The sequence below is a fragment of the Drosophila innubila genome, assembly GCF_004354385.1.
Source record: "Drosophila innubila isolate TH190305 chromosome 3L unlocalized genomic scaffold, UK_Dinn_1.0 0_D_3L, whole genome shotgun sequence".
Classification (NCBI taxonomy): Eukaryota; Metazoa; Arthropoda; class Insecta; order Diptera; family Drosophilidae; genus Drosophila; species Drosophila innubila.
The window spans coordinates 535,358-553,850 of NW_022995376.1; the positions used below are offsets into that span (position 1 = coordinate 535,358).

At 37.7% G+C, this 18,493-nt stretch overlaps 2 protein-coding genes across 2 annotated transcripts; both read left to right on the forward strand.

The window, feature by feature from the left end:
* The first annotated feature begins 259 nt into the window (after window positions 1-259).
* LOC117786685 lies at window positions 260-12,851 on the forward strand. The gene is made up of 10 exons (XM_034625033.1): window positions 260-329; window positions 1,248-1,454; window positions 1,721-2,584; window positions 2,649-2,774; window positions 7,006-8,022; window positions 9,746-10,768; window positions 11,017-11,978; window positions 12,043-12,145; window positions 12,270-12,433; window positions 12,607-12,851. The coding sequence occupies exons 1-10, from the start codon at window positions 275-277 to the stop codon at window positions 12,721-12,723; spliced, it is 4,638 nt and encodes a 1,545-aa protein (XP_034480924.1). The 5' UTR covers window positions 260-274; the 3' UTR covers window positions 12,724-12,851.
* A 1,369-nt stretch (window positions 12,852-14,220) lies between these two features.
* LOC117786445 (protein henna) lies at window positions 14,221-17,568 on the forward strand. Its single transcript, XM_034624709.1, has 5 exons — window positions 14,221-14,334; window positions 15,328-16,000; window positions 16,164-16,426; window positions 16,488-16,717; window positions 17,318-17,568. Exons 1-5 carry the CDS (start codon window positions 14,305-14,307, stop codon window positions 17,478-17,480), a joined length of 1,359 nt encoding a protein of 452 aa, XP_034480600.1. The 5' UTR covers window positions 14,221-14,304; the 3' UTR covers window positions 17,481-17,568.
* Window positions 17,569-18,493: the final 925 nt, after the last annotated feature.

Here is an 18,493-nt window from a genome sequence, read left to right on the forward strand (position 1 = left end):
GTATATTTCCTGTATGAATGTGTACGATTCTCTTATAGATAAAGTGCTGTGTTCAGGCGTCTTCATTCGTATGCTATTTATAAAGCCGCCTTAATCTTAATGGATTCTTTTATCAGCTATGCCTATACACCATCTATATTTTCAGCCTTCGAAATCTTCTGAGAACTACAATTAATTAATGTCTTGTTATTTATAAAAACAAAAAACTTAAAATCCAAAACGGTGTGAAGAAAATAGTTTCCATCGGAATAAACAATAATTTTAAGGCATCAAAATGTCGCCAGCACATTTTATTTTATGTGTGCTGAGCTGCATTGCATTTTCCGGAGGTAAGTGGGTGACAGGAAGTAGACCTACAGATAGAAATGTACTCGTAAATCACAGCTATGTATATTTATCTAAATAAAAAAAAAGCTGTTTTACTAGATTATTTATTACTTTCTAGGGAAACAACACAATTTACTTCTACATATTTTATTTCATATTTGGTTATCTATTCTTATTGACCTTAACTTTAATATGATCTCAATGTTTTACCAATGTTAGTCTTTTGCTAATATATAAAATCAGAGAAAAAAAAAGAAATATATATATATATATATATATATATATATATATATTGAAGTGTGCCATAAAAACTATTTTTTATGGTATCTAATGTGTCATATAAGTTAAAAGTACGCTTTTTATGACACCTTTTTATACACTACAAAGTGTTTTATATTTATATAAAAAAAGCATACACAGTTAGTCAGGAAAGGGCTTTGACAAAATCCAAAACAAATTTTACTATATTTCTATATTTCTATTTTACTTCTTATTTTATTATTTCTAGACGAAATAATTTTCATTAAATTAAATTTTTTTTAATTATAATGCAAATACTCGGTATTTCATTTTCCGGCATTAGGAAGTTCGATATTTTATCTTGTTATATGTAGGCAGACATTTCATATACGCTAGAAAAAAGTTCGATGAATCACTGCTACATTGTCTCTTCACATATTTAGTCTTATGAGAGGTCCCCTCCTATTCTACAAATAGTCCACTTAATTACCGGCCGGCATTTAAAAAAGTAGCATCATAAAAAATGCTCATAAATTTCCAAATAGATAAAAATAAACATAAATGATTTTAGCAACTATATCTTATACATTTATTTCGTAGACTTCGTAGCTGGATTTTGGGATATGAGAAACTAATGTTACTCATGTTATTTAAAAGATTAAATGGCTTTTATTCTACAGTGACAAATGCCGTCTATGAGGACTGCAAAACACCTCCGCCAGTCGATAATGCCAGAGCTGATCTGGTCGAGGACGAGATCAATCATGTGAACACCGCAATCTACAACTGTGCGGTGGGTTATGTGATGAAAGGTCCCAATCAGTTGAACTGCAACGTGAACACCGAGGAATGGCAGGGTGATCCACCCACTTGTGTCAAGGCCAAGGGTAAGTATACAGTTGGTGCAGTAATTATATTGACAGCATGCAAAAATGACATCACGAACAATAAGATCAATCTTAAAGTAAGAGATCTGAATTGTTTTTTTTGCTTATTCCTCATGCCATTATGATCCTTCCTTTCTATTTTCAAACTCTTCTTACTTGTTAAAAATTAAAAAGAAAAGATAGATATTTTTTTCTCTTTCTGTATGTTATTTATGAAGATTCAACCCGTTTCTATTAATCCTATACATGATTCTCTGCTATTGCAGGAACGCAGCACAAGAAGAAAATGTTGTCTTATCCCGAGGAACAAAATGTGCCCAGTGAGTTGGTCCCCAAGCTGGACCTGAGCTGCATTCAGGCCAAGATTCAGGCCCCAGAGATCAGTCATGGCATTGTCTCCACATACGAACGTCGTCGACGAGGCGACAAAGTGTTCCTGGTGGCCTATTATGCCTGCAATGAGAACTACGACTTTGAGAGGAGCCAAGTCTACGCTCTCTTCTGTAGCGCTAAGCAGTGGGTGGGAGAATTGCCCACCTGCTTGCCCCGAGTTGAATACACTGATGATGACGATGCTGCCAACGATTATGACGAGGATGATTACGAAACGACCGAGGATGAAGCTGATGGTTTGGACAGCGAATCCCAGTTGGCTGAGAATCCAGCAGAGAATCCAGTGGTACCACCTCCACCACCGCCTCCAGCTAACAATGAGGACTTACAACCGCAGGTGGAGACTGAGACTATAGTGGAGACTGTAGTACAGCCTGTAGTGGAGACTGTAGTCCAACCTGTAGTGGAGACTGTAGTTGAACCTATAGTTGAGACTGAAGTACAGTCCGTCCCATCAGTTGATCCTCAAACAGCGGGCGAACCCGTTGTTGTAGTGCCCGTGGAATCAGATGCAGGTCAGAGCAAGACAGAAGCTGCCACCGATATCAGCATTGTTGTGGCCCCCACTAAGGATCCATATACGCCACGTCTGCTGGACGAGAACTGTGGTGAGGATCGTGGTGGATGCGCCCACAAATGTGAGCGATTGTTGTTCCCCGGTGAGAATGAGCCACGTCTCTCCTGCAGCTGCCACAAGGGCTACACTCTGGATCCCACAGATGCATCCAGCTGTCTTGGTAGGTCATCGAATGTCCAGATAAGACTCATCAAGGTAATGCCCACTCATCCTCTCTCTTGCAGACATCGATGAGTGCCAGGAGTCGAATGGCGGCTGCTCTCAAATCTGCAACAATTTTCCTGGCAGCTTTGAATGCGCCTGTGAAAAGGGATATCAAATCGATGTCCAGACTGGCAACACCTGCATCGGTGAGCAATACCAATTCCTATTTTTCCATACTTACTCCTTAACGCTTTTTCAAGAACTTCAAGGCGCCATAACTTTGTCAAATCTCAAGCGATTTCTTTTCGGATTGTCTATTTCATCTTGTTTTTATCTCTATTTTGATGCTGCATCAAAATTGGAAAATGTAATTTTTCTTCCTTCACATTTTTACCATGCTTCGGTCACTGTCCACTTTCTACATACTTTGATTTTGGCACTTTTCAGAAAGTTCAAACTTCCATAACTTTGTCAAATATCACCCGATTTCTTTCTGGATTGTCTATTTGTTCTTGTTTTAATCTCTATTTTGATTCTGCATTAAAATTGGAAAATGTAATTTTTCTTCCTTCACAGTCCATTTTTACCATGCTTCGGTCACTGGCGACTTTCTACATACTTTCATTTTGGCACTTTTCAGAAAGTTCAAACTTCCATAACTTTGTCAAATCTCAACCGATTTCCTTCCGGATTGTCTATTTCATCGTGTTTTTCTCTCTATTTTGATTCTGCATTAAAATTGGAAAATGTAATTTTTCTTTCTTCACTGTCCATTTTTACCATGCTTCGGTCACTGGCGACTTTCTACATACTTTCATTTTGGCACTTTTCAGAAAGTTCAAACTTCCATAACTTTGTCAAATCTCAACCGATTTCCTTCCGGATTGTCTATTTCATCTTGTTTTTCTCTCTATTTTGATTCTGCATTAAAATTGGAAAATGTAATTTTTCTTCCTTCACTGTCCATTTTTACCATGCTTCGGTCACTGGCGACTTTCTACATACTTTCATTTTGGCACTTTTCAGAAAGTTCAAACTTCCATAACTTTGTCAAATCTCAACCGATTTCCTTCCGGGTTGTCTATTTTATCTTGTTTTAATCTCTATTTTGATTCTGCATTAAAATTGGAAAACGTAATTTTTCTTCCTTCACAGTCCATTTTTACCATGCTTCAGTCACTGGCGACTTTCTACATACTTTCATTTTGGCACTTTTCAGAAATTCAAACTTCCATAACTTTGTCAAATATCAATCGATTTCCTTCCGGATTGTCTATTTCATCTTGTTTTTCTCTCTATTTTGATTCTGCATTAAAATTGGAAAATGTAATTTTTCTTCCTTCACAGTCCATTTTTACCATGCTTCGGTCAGTGTCCACTTTCTACATACTTTCATTTTGTCACTTTTCAGAAAGTTCAAACTTCCATAACTTTGTCAAATCTCAACCGATTTCCTTCCGGGTTGTCTATTTTATCTTGTTTTAATCTCTATTTTGATTCTGCATTAAAATTGGAAAACGCAATTTTTCTTCCTTCACAGTCCATTTTTTACCATGCTTCAGTCACTGGCGACTTTCTACATACTTTCATTTTGGCACTTTTCAGAAATTCAAACTTCCATAACTTTGTCAAATCTCAACCGATTTCCTTCCGGATTGTCTATTTCATCTTGTTTTTCTCTCTATTTTGATTCTGCATTAAAATTGGAAAACGTAATTTTTCTTCCTTCACAGTCCATTTTTACCATGCTTCAGTCACTGGCGACTTTCTACATACTTTCATTTTGGCACTTTTCAGAAAGTTCAAACTTCCATAACTTTGTTAAATCTCAACCGATTTCCTTCCGGATTGTCTATTTTATCTTGTTTGAATCTCTATTTTGATTCTGCATTAAACTTGGAAAATGTAATTTTTCTTCCTTCACAGTCCATTTTTACCATGCTTCGGTCACTGGCGACTTTCTACATACTTTCATTTTGTCACTTTTCAGAAAGTTCAAACTTCCATAACTTTGTCAAATCTCAACCGATTTCCTTCCGGATTGTCTATTTTATCGTGGTTTTCTCTCTATTTTGATTCTGCATTAAAATTGGAAAATGTAATTTTTCTTCCTTCACTGTCCATTTTTACCATGCTTCGGTCACTGGCGACTTTCTACATACTTTCATTTTGGCACTTTTCAGAAAGTTCAAACTTCCATAACTTTGTCAAATCTCAACCGATTTCCTTCCGGATTGTCTATTTCATCTTGTTTTTCTCTCTATTTTGATTCTGCATTAAAATTGGAAAATGTAATTTTTCTTCCTTCACAGTCCATTTTTACCATGCTTCAGTCACTGGCGACTTTCTACATACTTTCATTTTGGCACTTTTCAGAAAGTTCAAACTTCCATAACTTTGTCAAATCTCAACCGATTTCCTTCGGATTGTCTATTTTATCTTGTTTTAATCTCTATTTTGATTCTGCATCAAAATTGGAAAATGTAATTTTTCTTCCTTCACTGTCCATTTTTACCATGCTTCGGTCACTGGCGACTTTCTACATACTTTCATTTTGGCACTTTTCAGAAAGTTCAAACTTCCATAACTTTGTCAAATCTCAACCGATTTCCTTCCGGATTGTCTATTTTATCGTGGTTTTCTCTCTATTTTGATTCTGCATTAAAATTGGAAAATGTAATTTTTCTTCCTTCACTGTCCATTTTTACCATGCTTCGGTCACTGGCGACTTTCTACATACTTTCATTTTGGTACTTTTCAGAAAGTTCAAACTTCCATAACTTTGTCAAATCTCAACCGATTTCCTTCCGGATTGTCTATTTCATCTTGTTTTTCTCTCTATTTTGATTCTGCATTAAAATTGGAAAATGTAATTTTTCTTCCTTCACAGTCCATTTTTACCATGCTTCAGTCACTGGCGACTTTCTACATACTTTCATTTTGGCACTTTTCAGAAAGTTCAAACTTCCATAACTTTGTCAAATCTCAACCGATTTCCTTCCGGATTGTCTATTTTATCTTGTTTTAATCTCTATTTTGATTCTGCATCAAAATTGGAAAATGTAATTTTTCTTCCTTCACTGTCCATTTTTACCATGCTTCGGTCACTGGCGACTTTCTACATACTTTCATTTTGGCACTTTTCAGAAAGTTCAAACTTCCATAACTTTGTCAAATCTCAACCGATTTCCTTCCGGATTGTCTATATTATCTTGTTTTAATCTCTATTTTGATTCTGCATTAAAATTGGAAAATGTTATTTTTCTTCCCTCACAGTCCATTTTTACCATGCTTCGGTCATTGTCCACTTTCTACATACTTTCATTTTGGCACTTTTCAGAAAGTTCAAACTTCCATAACTTTGTCAAATCTCAACCGATTTCCTTCTGGATTGTCTATTTCATCTTGTTTTTCTCGCTGTTTTGATTCTGCATTAAAATTGGTAAATATAATTTTTCTTCCTTCACAGTCCATTTTTACCATGCTTCGGTCATTGTTCACTTTCTACATACTTTCATTTTGGCACTTTTCAGAAAGTTCAAACTTCCATAACTTTGTCAAATCTCAACCGATTTCCTTCCGGATTGTCTATTTTATCTTGTTTTAATCTCTATTTTGATTCTGCATCAAAATTGGAAAATGTAATTTTTCTTCCTTCACTGTCCATTTTTACCATGCTTCGGTCACTGGCGACTTTCTACATACTTTCATTTTGGCACTTTTCAGAAGTTCAAACTTCCATAACTTTGTCAAATCTCAACCGATTTCCTTCCGGATTGTCTATTTTATCTTGTTTTAATCTCTATTTTGATTCTGCATCAAAATTGGAAAATGTAATTTTTCTTCCTTCACTGTCCATTTTTACCATGCTTCGGTCACTGGCGACTTTCTACATACTTTCATTTTGGCACTTTTCAGAAAGTTCAAACTTCCATAACTTTGTCAAATCTCAACCGATTTTCTTCTGGATTGTCTATTTCATCTTGTTTTTCTCGCTGTTTTGATTCTGCATTAAAATTGGTAAATATAATTTTTCTTCCTTCACAGTCCATTTTTACCATGCTTCGGTCATTGTTCACTTTCTACATACTTTCATTTTGGCACTTTTCAGAAAGTTCAAACTTCCATAACTTTGTCAAATCTCAACCGATTTCCTTTCGGATTGTCTATTTCATCTTTTTTTATTCTCTATTTTGATTCTGCATTAAAATTGGAAAATGTAATTTTTCTTCCTTCACAGTCCATTTTTACCATGCTTCGGTCACTGTCGACTTTCTTCTTTACCGTTGTCACTTTTCATAAACTTCAAACTTCCACAATTTTGTCAAATTTTAACCGATTTTATTCTGAAATGTCAATTTTATCTTGTATTGACCTCTATTTTTATAATGCACCAAGATATAATTTTTTTTGCCCTGACTGTCAATTTGATTGCAGATATTGATGAGTGCATAAATGCCGAACTAAGCGCCGAGTGTGCTAATGGTTGTGAGAACCTTCCCGGATCCTATCGTTGTGTGATTCCCTTGAACAACAAGGAGGAGATCGAGGAGGAGACTGACCAGGATCCCAAGAAAGTGGATGACATCGAGGTGGAACTTGAACCTACCAAAGTGGAGACACCAGTGGAGCCCGAAGTGAAGTCGGAGCCGACGCCGACGCTGAGTTGTAATCCGGGCTTTGTTCTGTCGACGGATGCCAGCGAGTGTCAGGACATCAATGAGTGTGATGTCGTGGTGGAGGACGACAGCAATGCGGATCATGTGCCTCATCGGGTCTGTCAGCAGCTGTGCGAGAACACAATTGGATCCTTCCGCTGCAGCTGCCGCGCTGGTTACCATCTGCTCGAGGATCAGAGCAGCTGTGCCCCCGACAGCTGCCAGGACTTGGATAATCCCCAGCTGAATCGCACACGGTGTGCTCATCAGTGTGAGAATCTGGCCAATGAATCGGGATACGTGTGTGTCTGTCCCGAGGGTTACACCCTGGGGGAGGATCAGCACAGTTGTCAGGTGGTGGAGACTGTCTGCAGCCGGGAACAGGGACACGAACGCTGTCGCCCGGGAAGTTGCCTCGTCAGCGAGGACAACAGCACTTTTAGTTGCCTGTGTCCACCTGGCTATGCCAGCGAGATCTTCAGCTGCCAGGACATCGACGAATGCGCTGCGGGAACACACAAATGCAGTCACGACTGCTTCAACACCGCCGGAGGCTATCAGTGCCTCTGTCCCCGCGGTATGTCCCTCCAGCAACCCGAGGCACTCACATGTGTTGCCCCCGATCCCTGTGCCGTCAACAACAATGGCTGTGAGCAACTCTGCCTCAGTGCGGAACAAGGATCCTGCACCTGCAGCAAGGGATTTGTCCTTAGTGACGATAACAAGAGCTGCACCGATATCGATGAGTGTGCTGTGGATAATGGAGGTTGTCAGCAACTCTGCCGCAATTTGCCAGGTGCGTAGAAGCGGACTTTATATATTTCCCCCCCTGCAAGACACACTGTACTTTTAAGAAATATAGTCTATTAAATTAAAAAAAAAAAGTAAGAGGCGTGGCACACCCTATAAAATATATATATTATCGATCAGCATCAATAGACGATTCGATATAGCCGTGTAAGTCTGTCCGTCTGTCCGCCTGTACTGACGTCTGTCCGAACACCTAGGTTTCAGAGACTATAAGAGCTAGAGACCCCATACTTGGTATTTTTATTTATTGCAGGCAATTCATAACTGCTAATTTTTTTTTTTTGGTTCGCACCACTACAACAAATAACTAACATAGACCGATTGGGCGAAAATCAACACTTAGTACTTTATGCTTAACCAAATATTTAAAAACTACAGCCTGAATGCCTCAGTTGCTCTGGCTATGCCATTGTTTTCTAGAATTAATTCTACTTTACAATAAAATAAATAAATCTATAGACATAAAACTGTTTGTCCTGAGTGACTGACTGACTGAGAGAAAATTTCAAATGGATTTATGGTCCACATTATAAGCCAAAAGATTATACAAAAATTAAATGATAACAAAGCTGTAACATTGGGATAAGATTATTCTATGTGATATTTTTCGCTTATTATTGAATTGCTAATTCCCATTTGTAGGTGCGTATGAATGTCTCTGTTCACCTGGCTACGAATTACTTGAGGTGGCAGGACTCAGTGGCTTCTGCTTTGACATTGACGAGTGCGCGACCAAGAGACACGATTGTGATCCTCAAATGCAATGTGAGAATCTCAATGGCTCCTACACTTGTCTCTGTGGACCAGGCTATGCTTTAGGCTACGACAATCGCATTTACACATCATCATCTGAATCTGAATCTTCATCATCATCTTCATCATCATCATCATCATTATCATTGTCATCAGCTTGCTTGGACATTGACGAGTGCTCGCTTTCGAATGCCAATTGCTCGCATTTCTGCATCAATTTGCCGGGTAGCTTTCAATGCGCTTGTCCCTTGGGATTTAGCCTGGACGCAGATGCTCGCAGCTGTCGGGATCACGATGAGTGTCTGCTCCAGAATGGCAATTGTGCTCAGCTGTGTGTGAATCAACCTGGCGGCTTTGCCTGCGCTTGCAATGCGGGATTCGAACTCGCTCCCGATGGCTTCAATTGCTTGGACATTGATGAGTGCGCAATTGAGTTTGGTAATTGTAGCGGCATTTGCATTAATCTTCTAGGTAGGAGTGTTGATATTTATTTTAAACATATTAACATCGATTTTTTGATGCGTACAAATTATTATTTTATATTTTACTTTATATTTTTGACGAAAATCATCTATATTATTGAAGCAATTAATATTAATAGTGTTTAAATATAAACAAAGTTTCCCACGGAAAAATTTCGTTATCATCAGAAGACACACTGATAGATGTATCGATAAATTCGCTTACTATTAATATCGATGCTAATAATAATAATCGGTAATAAAAATTTCAAAATTTATTATTTCAAAACTTTTTTTTTGTATATATTTTAATATTTTATTAACAACCGATTTTTATATTATCGCTAGAAATATATTGGGCAAAGTGTATTAAAGTAAAATAATTTATCATTGAAATATGAATAACGTTGCGCAAAAATATCAATATTATCGTCAGAAAAAGTATCGCTCATATATATACTATCGCAAAAATTTGATCAACAACCGTACTTCTAGGCTCGCACAGCTGCGCCTGCGATAAGGGCTATGAGCTGACCGACGACGGGCACAGCTGCCAGGATGTGGACGAGTGTGCCGGTCTCCTTTCGGGCGGTTGCACGCACGAGTGCATCAACCATCCGGGCAGCTACGAATGCGGCTGTCCCCTGGGCTACCTTCTCCAGGAGGACGAGCACAGTTGTCAACCTGCTCTCGTGGGTTGTCCCCCCGGCACTCGGCACACGGATAAGGGATGCGAACCCATCGACTGTGGTTTGGGAATGTTGATTGGCGTCGATGGCGACTGTGTGGACATTGACGAGTGTCAGGTGAACAACGGCGGCTGTTCGCATCTGTGTGAGAATACCAAGGGATCCTTCAAGTGCAATTGTCCTCAAGGATATCAACTTGCAACGAATACACACGACTGCGAGGATGTCAATGAATGTGCTGTGGACAACGGCGGCTGCCAGGAGAGTTGCATCAATGAACCTGGAAGCTTCAAGTGCCAGTGCGGTGAGGGCAAGAGATTGTCCTTCGATCAAAAAACCTGCCTTGATCTTAAGCCGAGAACACAGTTCACATCTCCGCTGCCAGAGGCTGTTCCTGCTCCAAGAGAGCGACCACTGCCTCCACCAGTTCCTGTAGCACCTGCTATTCCCTTGTTCCCTTCAGAGATACCGGATGCACCTACCAAACCTTTAATTCCTTTATCACCTCTGCCGTCTTTCACACCCTCAGTGACCTCGGCATCACCTGCTACACCTTTAACCCCTGTTGCGCCTACTAGACCTTTGATGCCTTTAGCACCTGCTACACCTGTGACCCCCTCATTTCCCAGCCTCGTCAGGGATCATTGTGAGCGCTTCGAGGCTCCTAAAAACGGTCAGGCACATTGCAACAGATATCGCCACAAGCGGAAACTCTTCTACAACACACGTTGCAAGGTGCGATGCAACCCTGGCTTTCGACTGCTCGGATCCGAAATCCGAACCTGCGGTGCCACCGGAAACTGGGAGGGAGAGGCTAACAAGTGTGTGCGTAAGTATCTCAATTCCCCGAGTCCCTAAATAATCACTGAATAATTATAAAACCAAAGAAAAAACAGGTCAAGAATTTTATGAAACCAAAACTAAAAATGTATTAAAAAAACAGGATACAAAATTAAGATACTTCCAAAACAGCCTGTTTACGAGGTAAAAGTCTAGTGACAAAAGTCTTTTCATGCCTCAAAATTTCTGATATCCAATTTTGTGACGAACTTAATAAAGTGTTTTTTTCTCTTTCAGCTTTAACCCAATCTCGTCGTGTTTGGATGACAGACACTGTGCCAACTGTATACACTCAAGTGTCCAGCTGTCCGGCTTTGCCCGTGCCTCACAATGGTGCCATTACTCCGAGCTGTACTCGAGGTGCCTCCAAACATGGCGACAGCTGTTTTTTGAATTGCAACATGGGCTTTGCGCCAGTTGGAGGTATATTAACTACTTGTTGGAATGGTGCTTGGACTTTAGGCAGCGTTTTGGACTGCAAACCTTTTGGATTTAACGCATTGAACAATGACATCCCGAGACCGATACAGGCACCATGGCAGATTAAATCCTTTGGACAACAATCCCTTCCGCTGCCAGTACACACTCAACCCCAACACATTAAGCCATACATCAAGTGTCCAGAGAATGTGGCTATCATACTGAATCCCCTGCAGACCAAGGCTCATGTCATTCTACAGAAGCCGGCAACAAATGTGGACTATCGACATGTTGCCACATCTCCCGCTTGGGCAAAACAGTTGCAAGGACACCTGCCTGAGGGAATCCACAAGATCATCTTTAGAGCACATGATCCTGTGACAGGTCAAGCCGTTGGCTGCCAAACAATCATCACTATCAAAAGGACATCGACGGTCGCGAGTCAAAATCCTTTTGATTTTAAGCCCCTTTCACTGCCAGAGCGTAAAATGCCTGCACGATTTCCCGAATTCTCTTTTAAGCCTGCGTCAAGCTCAAAACAATTTGAGAGCTTAATTGATGCATCTCCTTCGTCCCTGACAAGACCAGCTGAGAAGCTCGCTGAAGAGCCGTCATCTTCGAGAACTTTGGAAAATGCACGCAACGATCTCGGAACATCCCAATCCAGCTACTGTCCTCCTTCCTTTGAGGTTCAATTAAAGGAGAATCAGAACCTGCGTTCCGTTCTCTGGGAAGAGCCACAATTTGAGGGTAAACTCCTCAAAGTATTCAAGTCATCTGTAAGTTTGTTCAACTATTATATTGGAATAATTTAATTGTCAAAATTGTTTTCTTTGCTTTCAGTTCCCTGGTGCTCTGTTTGGTGTAGGCGATCATACCGTCAAATATGAGGCAACTACCACAGATGGTCGCACTCTGATCTGTTCTTTCCAAATTCATGTCAAACGTAAGTTCAAAATTTTTAATTTTCGAAAATCACAAATTAAGATGAGAGGAAAAACAAATTATTTTGTTACAATTGCTACCTTTTTATTCCATTCATTAAACGACTCTATCTCTCTTATTTTCAGCTGGCAAACCTGCATCCGTTCCGATGCCTTCAGAGATAAACTATGCAGATGCTTTGTTCCCTAGTTCACCTACACAGGAAACGCACAGCAGCCTCATTGAAGGACTCGAATCTTATGTTGTTTGTCCCAACAAGGAGCCTATTAAAGTGACCCCTAACCAATCCGTAAGTTATATCTGATTAAATCAGCAGATTAACTCTCCGATTGAACAGAATTCGACTTTCCAAGATCGATTCGAACGTCACTTACTGTAATACGATCAATTCGGTGAAGGCATATGAATCATTTGTATAACTATTTGTATCTGTATCTGATTTCTGTATCTGTATCTTTGCAGGTCAACCTTCCCGTTGGCTGCACTCTAAAGAACGTTCGCCCACAGTCTACAAGTCTACGAACTCAGCCAAAGCACGGCCGACTCACCTCACTCTGGCGTCAATATGCTCATTTCTAATTTATTTTTAATTATTAATTAGTTATCATTTACGCTAGTTAAATGTATCGAACTTTTATAAAACTTACGAGCACTTGATTACATTTTTATCCATATTTTTTAATAAATAATTATTATTTTTTTTTAAATTTGGTGTTTATTTAAAGCATTTTATTCATAAAATAAATAACATTCTTATTTGAAACTAGCAGATATTGTACGTTTTCTTATAGTCTTAATATGTTTTTACATATTAGCCTTATAAAGGAGTCTTAAAAAAAAATATGATTAATTAAAAATGTAGTTAATATGATATAATGAAAGATATCCTGGAATCCCTTGAATGCAGCTCGATAGTCCTGCGTCTAGTGAGTATTAAAATGTATGTCCTTGCGATTTTGGTAAGGCTGAGACTTAGAAAATTTCAGTTGGGTGCCGTTTGTATTCTGACAACTGCCAACCTGTTATTCTTTTTAATAATTATTAATAAATATCTTTATACGAGATATGCGTAATATTTTACATATTCTGTACATATTTTTCTTGAATAGTAAAATAATGTAAATAGTTTTCTTGAATAGTAAGATAGTTTAAATTGTGTAATTGTCATGCCAAATTTCATCAGATTTCTATGAATTGATTGTGATTACTCGAAACAATGGGCACGCAGTAAAAGCCCAAATGTGCTGACCTTATGTTGAATCTAAAAAGTTGCACAGAGATACAGATACACTGCAGCTTCGCTGTCAGATACGGTCCACAAAACAAAACAAGTTCCAAGCGTGTAAAGAGGCCTCGTTGATTGAAAGCTGATTTCGCACACTTGCGAGTAGCTTGAATCTACTAAATTGATAAGCAGAGCGAACCAATAACAGAAAATAACAGAGAAAAAAATAATAAAAAATAATTATGTGCCACTTGCTGAAAAACTCTGGACAGGTTATAGAATCTTATATTGATAGCTGCTACAGCGGCTCAACTGTAGAACTTGACTATAATGTCAGTTTTAGAAAGCTCAAAACCGGCAAATACTGAATTTTAAAGTTTATTTACTTCCAATAATTGCCCAGAAATGCCGTTGAACTCGTTTGGTTAGAACTTGTCATTAGAATTCATAGTAGAATTATTCCGCTATTTGTATATTGATTTGGATTTTTTATTTTTTGTATTTCTGTGCAAATATTTGAAACTATTTAACATGGACCACAAGCAGCGTATGCTGGCGATAAGACCGAAATATACGAATTTTAAATATACCCGGGGAGCATCATTATAGTGACTTAGACTCCGATGAACGGCATATCAAGTGTATTGAGACTTTACAACTGATAACCCCCGAGTTTGGTTTAGCACCCTCCTCTGATCGCTTTTAACCGCTCTGATCTCAGTTTGGTTGTATTGTGTATTTTGTTGCTGTTATTAATTTTTTATTATTTTCTTGTTATTGTCTCAAAGATTAGCTTTTAGCTGCTGTTGTGTGAAGTCTATAAAAACGCTAGAGTGGATGAAAAATCAATTCAGTTTGAAATCGTGAGCTGTTCGGTGCATTTGCATTGTTTTGTTTTCGAGCCTCTGTGTGTGACAAAAATATATTTATATAAAATGTATCAACGTCAAGCTTCCTTCGATAAGGTTGGTACACTACGCAATTGGGTCTTCTAAAATACTAGAAGTATAACAATTAAATGCGTTAATCCGTGACTGAAATAAATACAGTGTGAAATAATAATAAATATAAATATAATCATTAAATTTTGTAGATTCCAATAGGCAAATAAATAAATGCTATCAATTTTAAAGCAAAAATAGTAACAAATATTTTTATCAATAACAAATGTCTAACAACATTTTAAACTATTGAAATATGATCAGAACAATATTTGCAAAACAAAAATTATTTTTGCATAACAACATTATTCTATTATTATTTTTAGCTTACAAATTTGCACAATTTCTCTTGCATTGTTTTAATGGATTTTAATTTTATTTCTTATTTTATTATTCTAGTCTATGGTTTTTAGAACAAGTTTAAAAATAAGAGATATAATTCATTTAAAATTTAAATATTTTTAATAATAAACTAGATGAAATCAAGTGAATTATAATTTTATCAAAACACTTTATAAACTATATGAATAACAAAGAAACTATCTTGAATTTCTGCTTAATTCAAATGTGACCACAAAAAGCCTTGATAACAGTTTAAAAAATGCAAGTTTAAGGTAAAACTGAATATTGTGACCCTGTAAAAATATATTGCGGTTGAAAACCTTCAATATGCATCTTGAGCTGACGTTGACCTTTGTAACTCGATCTATTTATCAAGAGTGTAAGAAAAACAATGATGAAAATATCTGATTACAATTTAATGTTACAAATATTCTTATTGTTAAGTACATTAGATTGTACAAAATACCTGTGTAGGGCAATAATTGTTAATTAGTGAATGTTTACAATTTAATATTGCAAATATTCTAATTGTGATGCACATTAGATTGTAAATAAAACCTGTAATTGTTAATTAGCATAGTGAAATTAATGCTGATAACCAAATCGCAATATTATGCAAATTGTTTTTAATTAAAACGTATTTTTTGTAATAATAATTTTAATTTAATTTTATAGCCTACACGTATCGAGGACTCGGCCTATATTGCCGAAGGAGTCGACGCTCAGGAGGCGCGTAATACTTGCCTGTTGTTCTCGCCTAAGGACTCCTCCTTGGCCAGCGGCACCTTGGCCAATATCTTGGCCATCTTCAAGAAGCACGACATTAACTTGGTGCACATCGAGTCTCGCTCCTCGTTGCGTGTTCCGGGATACGAGTTCTTCGTGGAATGCGATGGCATGACCGGTGCCTTGGGCAAGGCAATTGAGGATCTGCGGGAACAGTGCATCTACTTTAATATCATCTCACGCGATTACAAGGACAATGAGACGGCAGTGCCTTGGTTCCCACGTCGTATACGTGATCTGGATCGTTTTGCCAATCAGATTCTGAGCTATGGCGCCGAATTGGACTCTGATCATCCGGGCTTCACAGATAGCGAGTATCGCAAGCGCCGCAAATACTTTGCCGACATCGCCTACAACTACAAGCATGGAGAGCCCTTGCCACATGTCGAGTACAGCAAGGAGGAGATCGAAACCTGGGGCATCATCTTCCGCAATCTGACCAAACTGTACAAGACGCACGCGTGCCGGGAGTACAACCATGTGTTTCCCCTGTTGGTCGACAATTGCGGATTCCGCGAGGATAACATTCCCCAGCTGGAGGATGTGTCCAATTTTCTAAGGGGTAAATAATATTTACTAAATATAAGCATATTCTTATGGTAACATTTGATTAAGGCCACGCCCGCACAGTCCGCCATTTTTAATGTCAATGTAATGGCCATATACATAATTATATATTTATACTTAAGTAAAAAAAAAAATTAATATCTTAAATTATTTGCTAGATTGCACGGGCTTTACTTTACGTCCGGTTGCTGGTCTGCTGAGCTCTCGCGATTTCCTTGCCGGCCTCGCCTTCCGCGTCTTCCACTCCACCCAATATATCCGACATCCCAGCAAGCCGATGTACACCCCAGAACCAGATGTGTGCCATGAATTAATGGGTCATGTTCCACTCTTTGCCGATCCGGCTTTTGCTCAGTTCAGTCAGGAGATTGGATTGGCCTCACTGGGTGCACCCGATGATTATATCGAGAAGCTATCCACTGTGAGTTGTAGATAAAACTATGCATTTTAAAAGCATCTCAAGAGTGTAATTTTTATTGTAGATCTTCTGGTTCACGGTGGAGTATGGAGTGTGTCGTCAGAACGGCGAGTTGAAGGCCTTTGGCGCTGGTCTTCTCTCATCCTATGGCGAGCTGGAATATTGTCTAACGGACAAGCCACAGCTTAAGGACTTTGAGCCAGAGATTACGGGTGTTACGAAGTATCCCATAACGCAGTTTCAGCCACTCTACTATGTGGCCGACAGCTTTGAAAGCGCCAAGGAGAAAACTATGTAAGTACTTTATTAATTGTACCCGTTACTTAAAAAATGAGCAAAAGGGTATATTGTGTTCGTTGGAATGTATGATACAGGGTAAAGGAGGCATCTCCGACCCTATAAAGTATATATATTCTTGATTAGCATCAACAGCCGAGTCGATATAGCCATGTGAGTCTGTCCGTCTGTACGTCTGGTTAAGCGCCTAGATCTTAGAGATTATAAGAGATAGAGCAAGATCCGAATGGCGTTGGACCAGGTCAAGTTTGTTTTAAATTTTTAAAACGCCGCCTGCCGCATCCGCAAATCGCGAAAAGCCACCACACCCACAGCTTTTAAGTTAATACGTTTTTTATTGTAATTAACGCTATCTATTAATATTATCCTTTAACTCACTCAGTCGCAGCAAGATTGGACAAGTAGAACGGCAGTAATAGCTTATTTAAAATTAAGGCAATACAAGCACCCAAAAGTATGCAGTGGTTTTTATAATGTAGTAATTTCTATAAAGTACTTTAGTATATATTGAAATAAGTAACGGGTATTCTATGATTGGAACTTGATTTATTCAAAACCTTGAATATTTTTTAATTAACTCACTTTGTAACTTTCTAGTAAATTTGCCAACTCGATTCCTCGTCCATTTGGAGTACGCTATAATGCCTATACCCAGAGTATTGAGGTGCTCGATTCCAAGCCTCAGATTAGCAACCTGATGAACAACATCAACTGCGAGTTTCAGATACTTCAGAACGCGATTACCAAGCTGCGCGTTTAGTTTCCATTTTTTTGTAACTTTAACTGATATTATATTATATTGTTTTATACGCTGTTATTGAATAATAAATTCCTTTCATTTATATATATATTTTTGAAAAGATTTTCTCTTTTGTTTATTTGATTAGATCTAAATTGACCACAACAAATAACTATTTACAAGCTTAATTGAGTTTAGTTTAGTTACATTTGTATAGGTATGTACAGGTATTCTTAAGTAGAACCTAATCTGATTTAACAATTATCGTGAGTTGATGCCATTTCATATACAAGGTTTAGGTTCTTAGCATTTGGCTCTCGAATTTATCATGAATTTGAGTGTAAAACAAATTATATATATTGTAGAATTTCGAATACTAATAATATAATTAGATACTATACACACACCTTTGTAGGAGTTTTAAAGGCCTGATCTGGAGTCAAATCTCAAATAAAAACTAATTATAACTTTTCATTCTCTCTTTTTGTTTTGCATTAATAATAAAAAATGTGTGTGTGTTTAACAGTCAAATTTATGTTTGAAAATGTTCACAGCAAATAATTCAGTTGCAATCTCAACCTGAGTTTTGACTTATTACCTATCTTAATCTATCTATTATCTAATTCTTAAAACGAATACATGAACAACAAATTATTTACAATAAACTCGATGGATGATTTCAGTCTTTAAAATAATATACATATATATTTACAACTATTTATATACGAATTTATATGTACATTTTTTGTAATTTTTCTATTTATTAATTCGCATAGTTGAATTATGCTTAGGTTCGATTTTATATCAGAGATCCCTGTTGGTGTCAATGACACTTACTGGATAATTGTAACTAGTATTTAAAAACGATGGGCTGTTCTTATTTTATTTTAAGTTTTAGTCTTAATTTATTATCTGACCCTATCATTGAGAACTAACAAAGCCCCTCAAAATGAAAAAAGAATTAAGAATTTATTTAAGGAGTTAGGGGCACAATACTCAGTCTGTTGAGATCTACAACTATGGTAATAAATTGG

Excerpts from the sequence above, each read along its gene's own strand:
- LOC117786445 (XM_034624709.1), top strand. The coding sequence starts at position 14,305 with ATGTATCAACGTCAAGCTTCCTTCGATAAG. Across the intron at positions 14,335-15,327 it reads GTCAAGCTTCCTTCGATAAG|CCTACACGTATCGAGGACTC; the intron begins GTTGGTACACTA and ends TTAATTTTATAG. Across the intron at positions 16,718-17,317 it reads AGCGCCAAGGAGAAAACTAT|TAAATTTGCCAACTCGATTC; the intron begins GTAAGTACTTTA and ends GTAACTTTCTAG.
- LOC117786685 (XM_034625033.1), top strand. The coding sequence starts at position 275 with ATGTCGCCAGCACATTTTATTTTATGTGTGCTGAGCTGCATTGCATTT. Across the intron at positions 12,146-12,269 it reads TTTCCAAATTCATGTCAAAC|CTGGCAAACCTGCATCCGTT; the intron begins GTAAGTTCAAAA and ends TCTTATTTTCAG. Across the intron at positions 12,434-12,606 it reads AAGTGACCCCTAACCAATCC|GTCAACCTTCCCGTTGGCTG; the intron begins GTAAGTTATATC and ends GTATCTTTGCAG.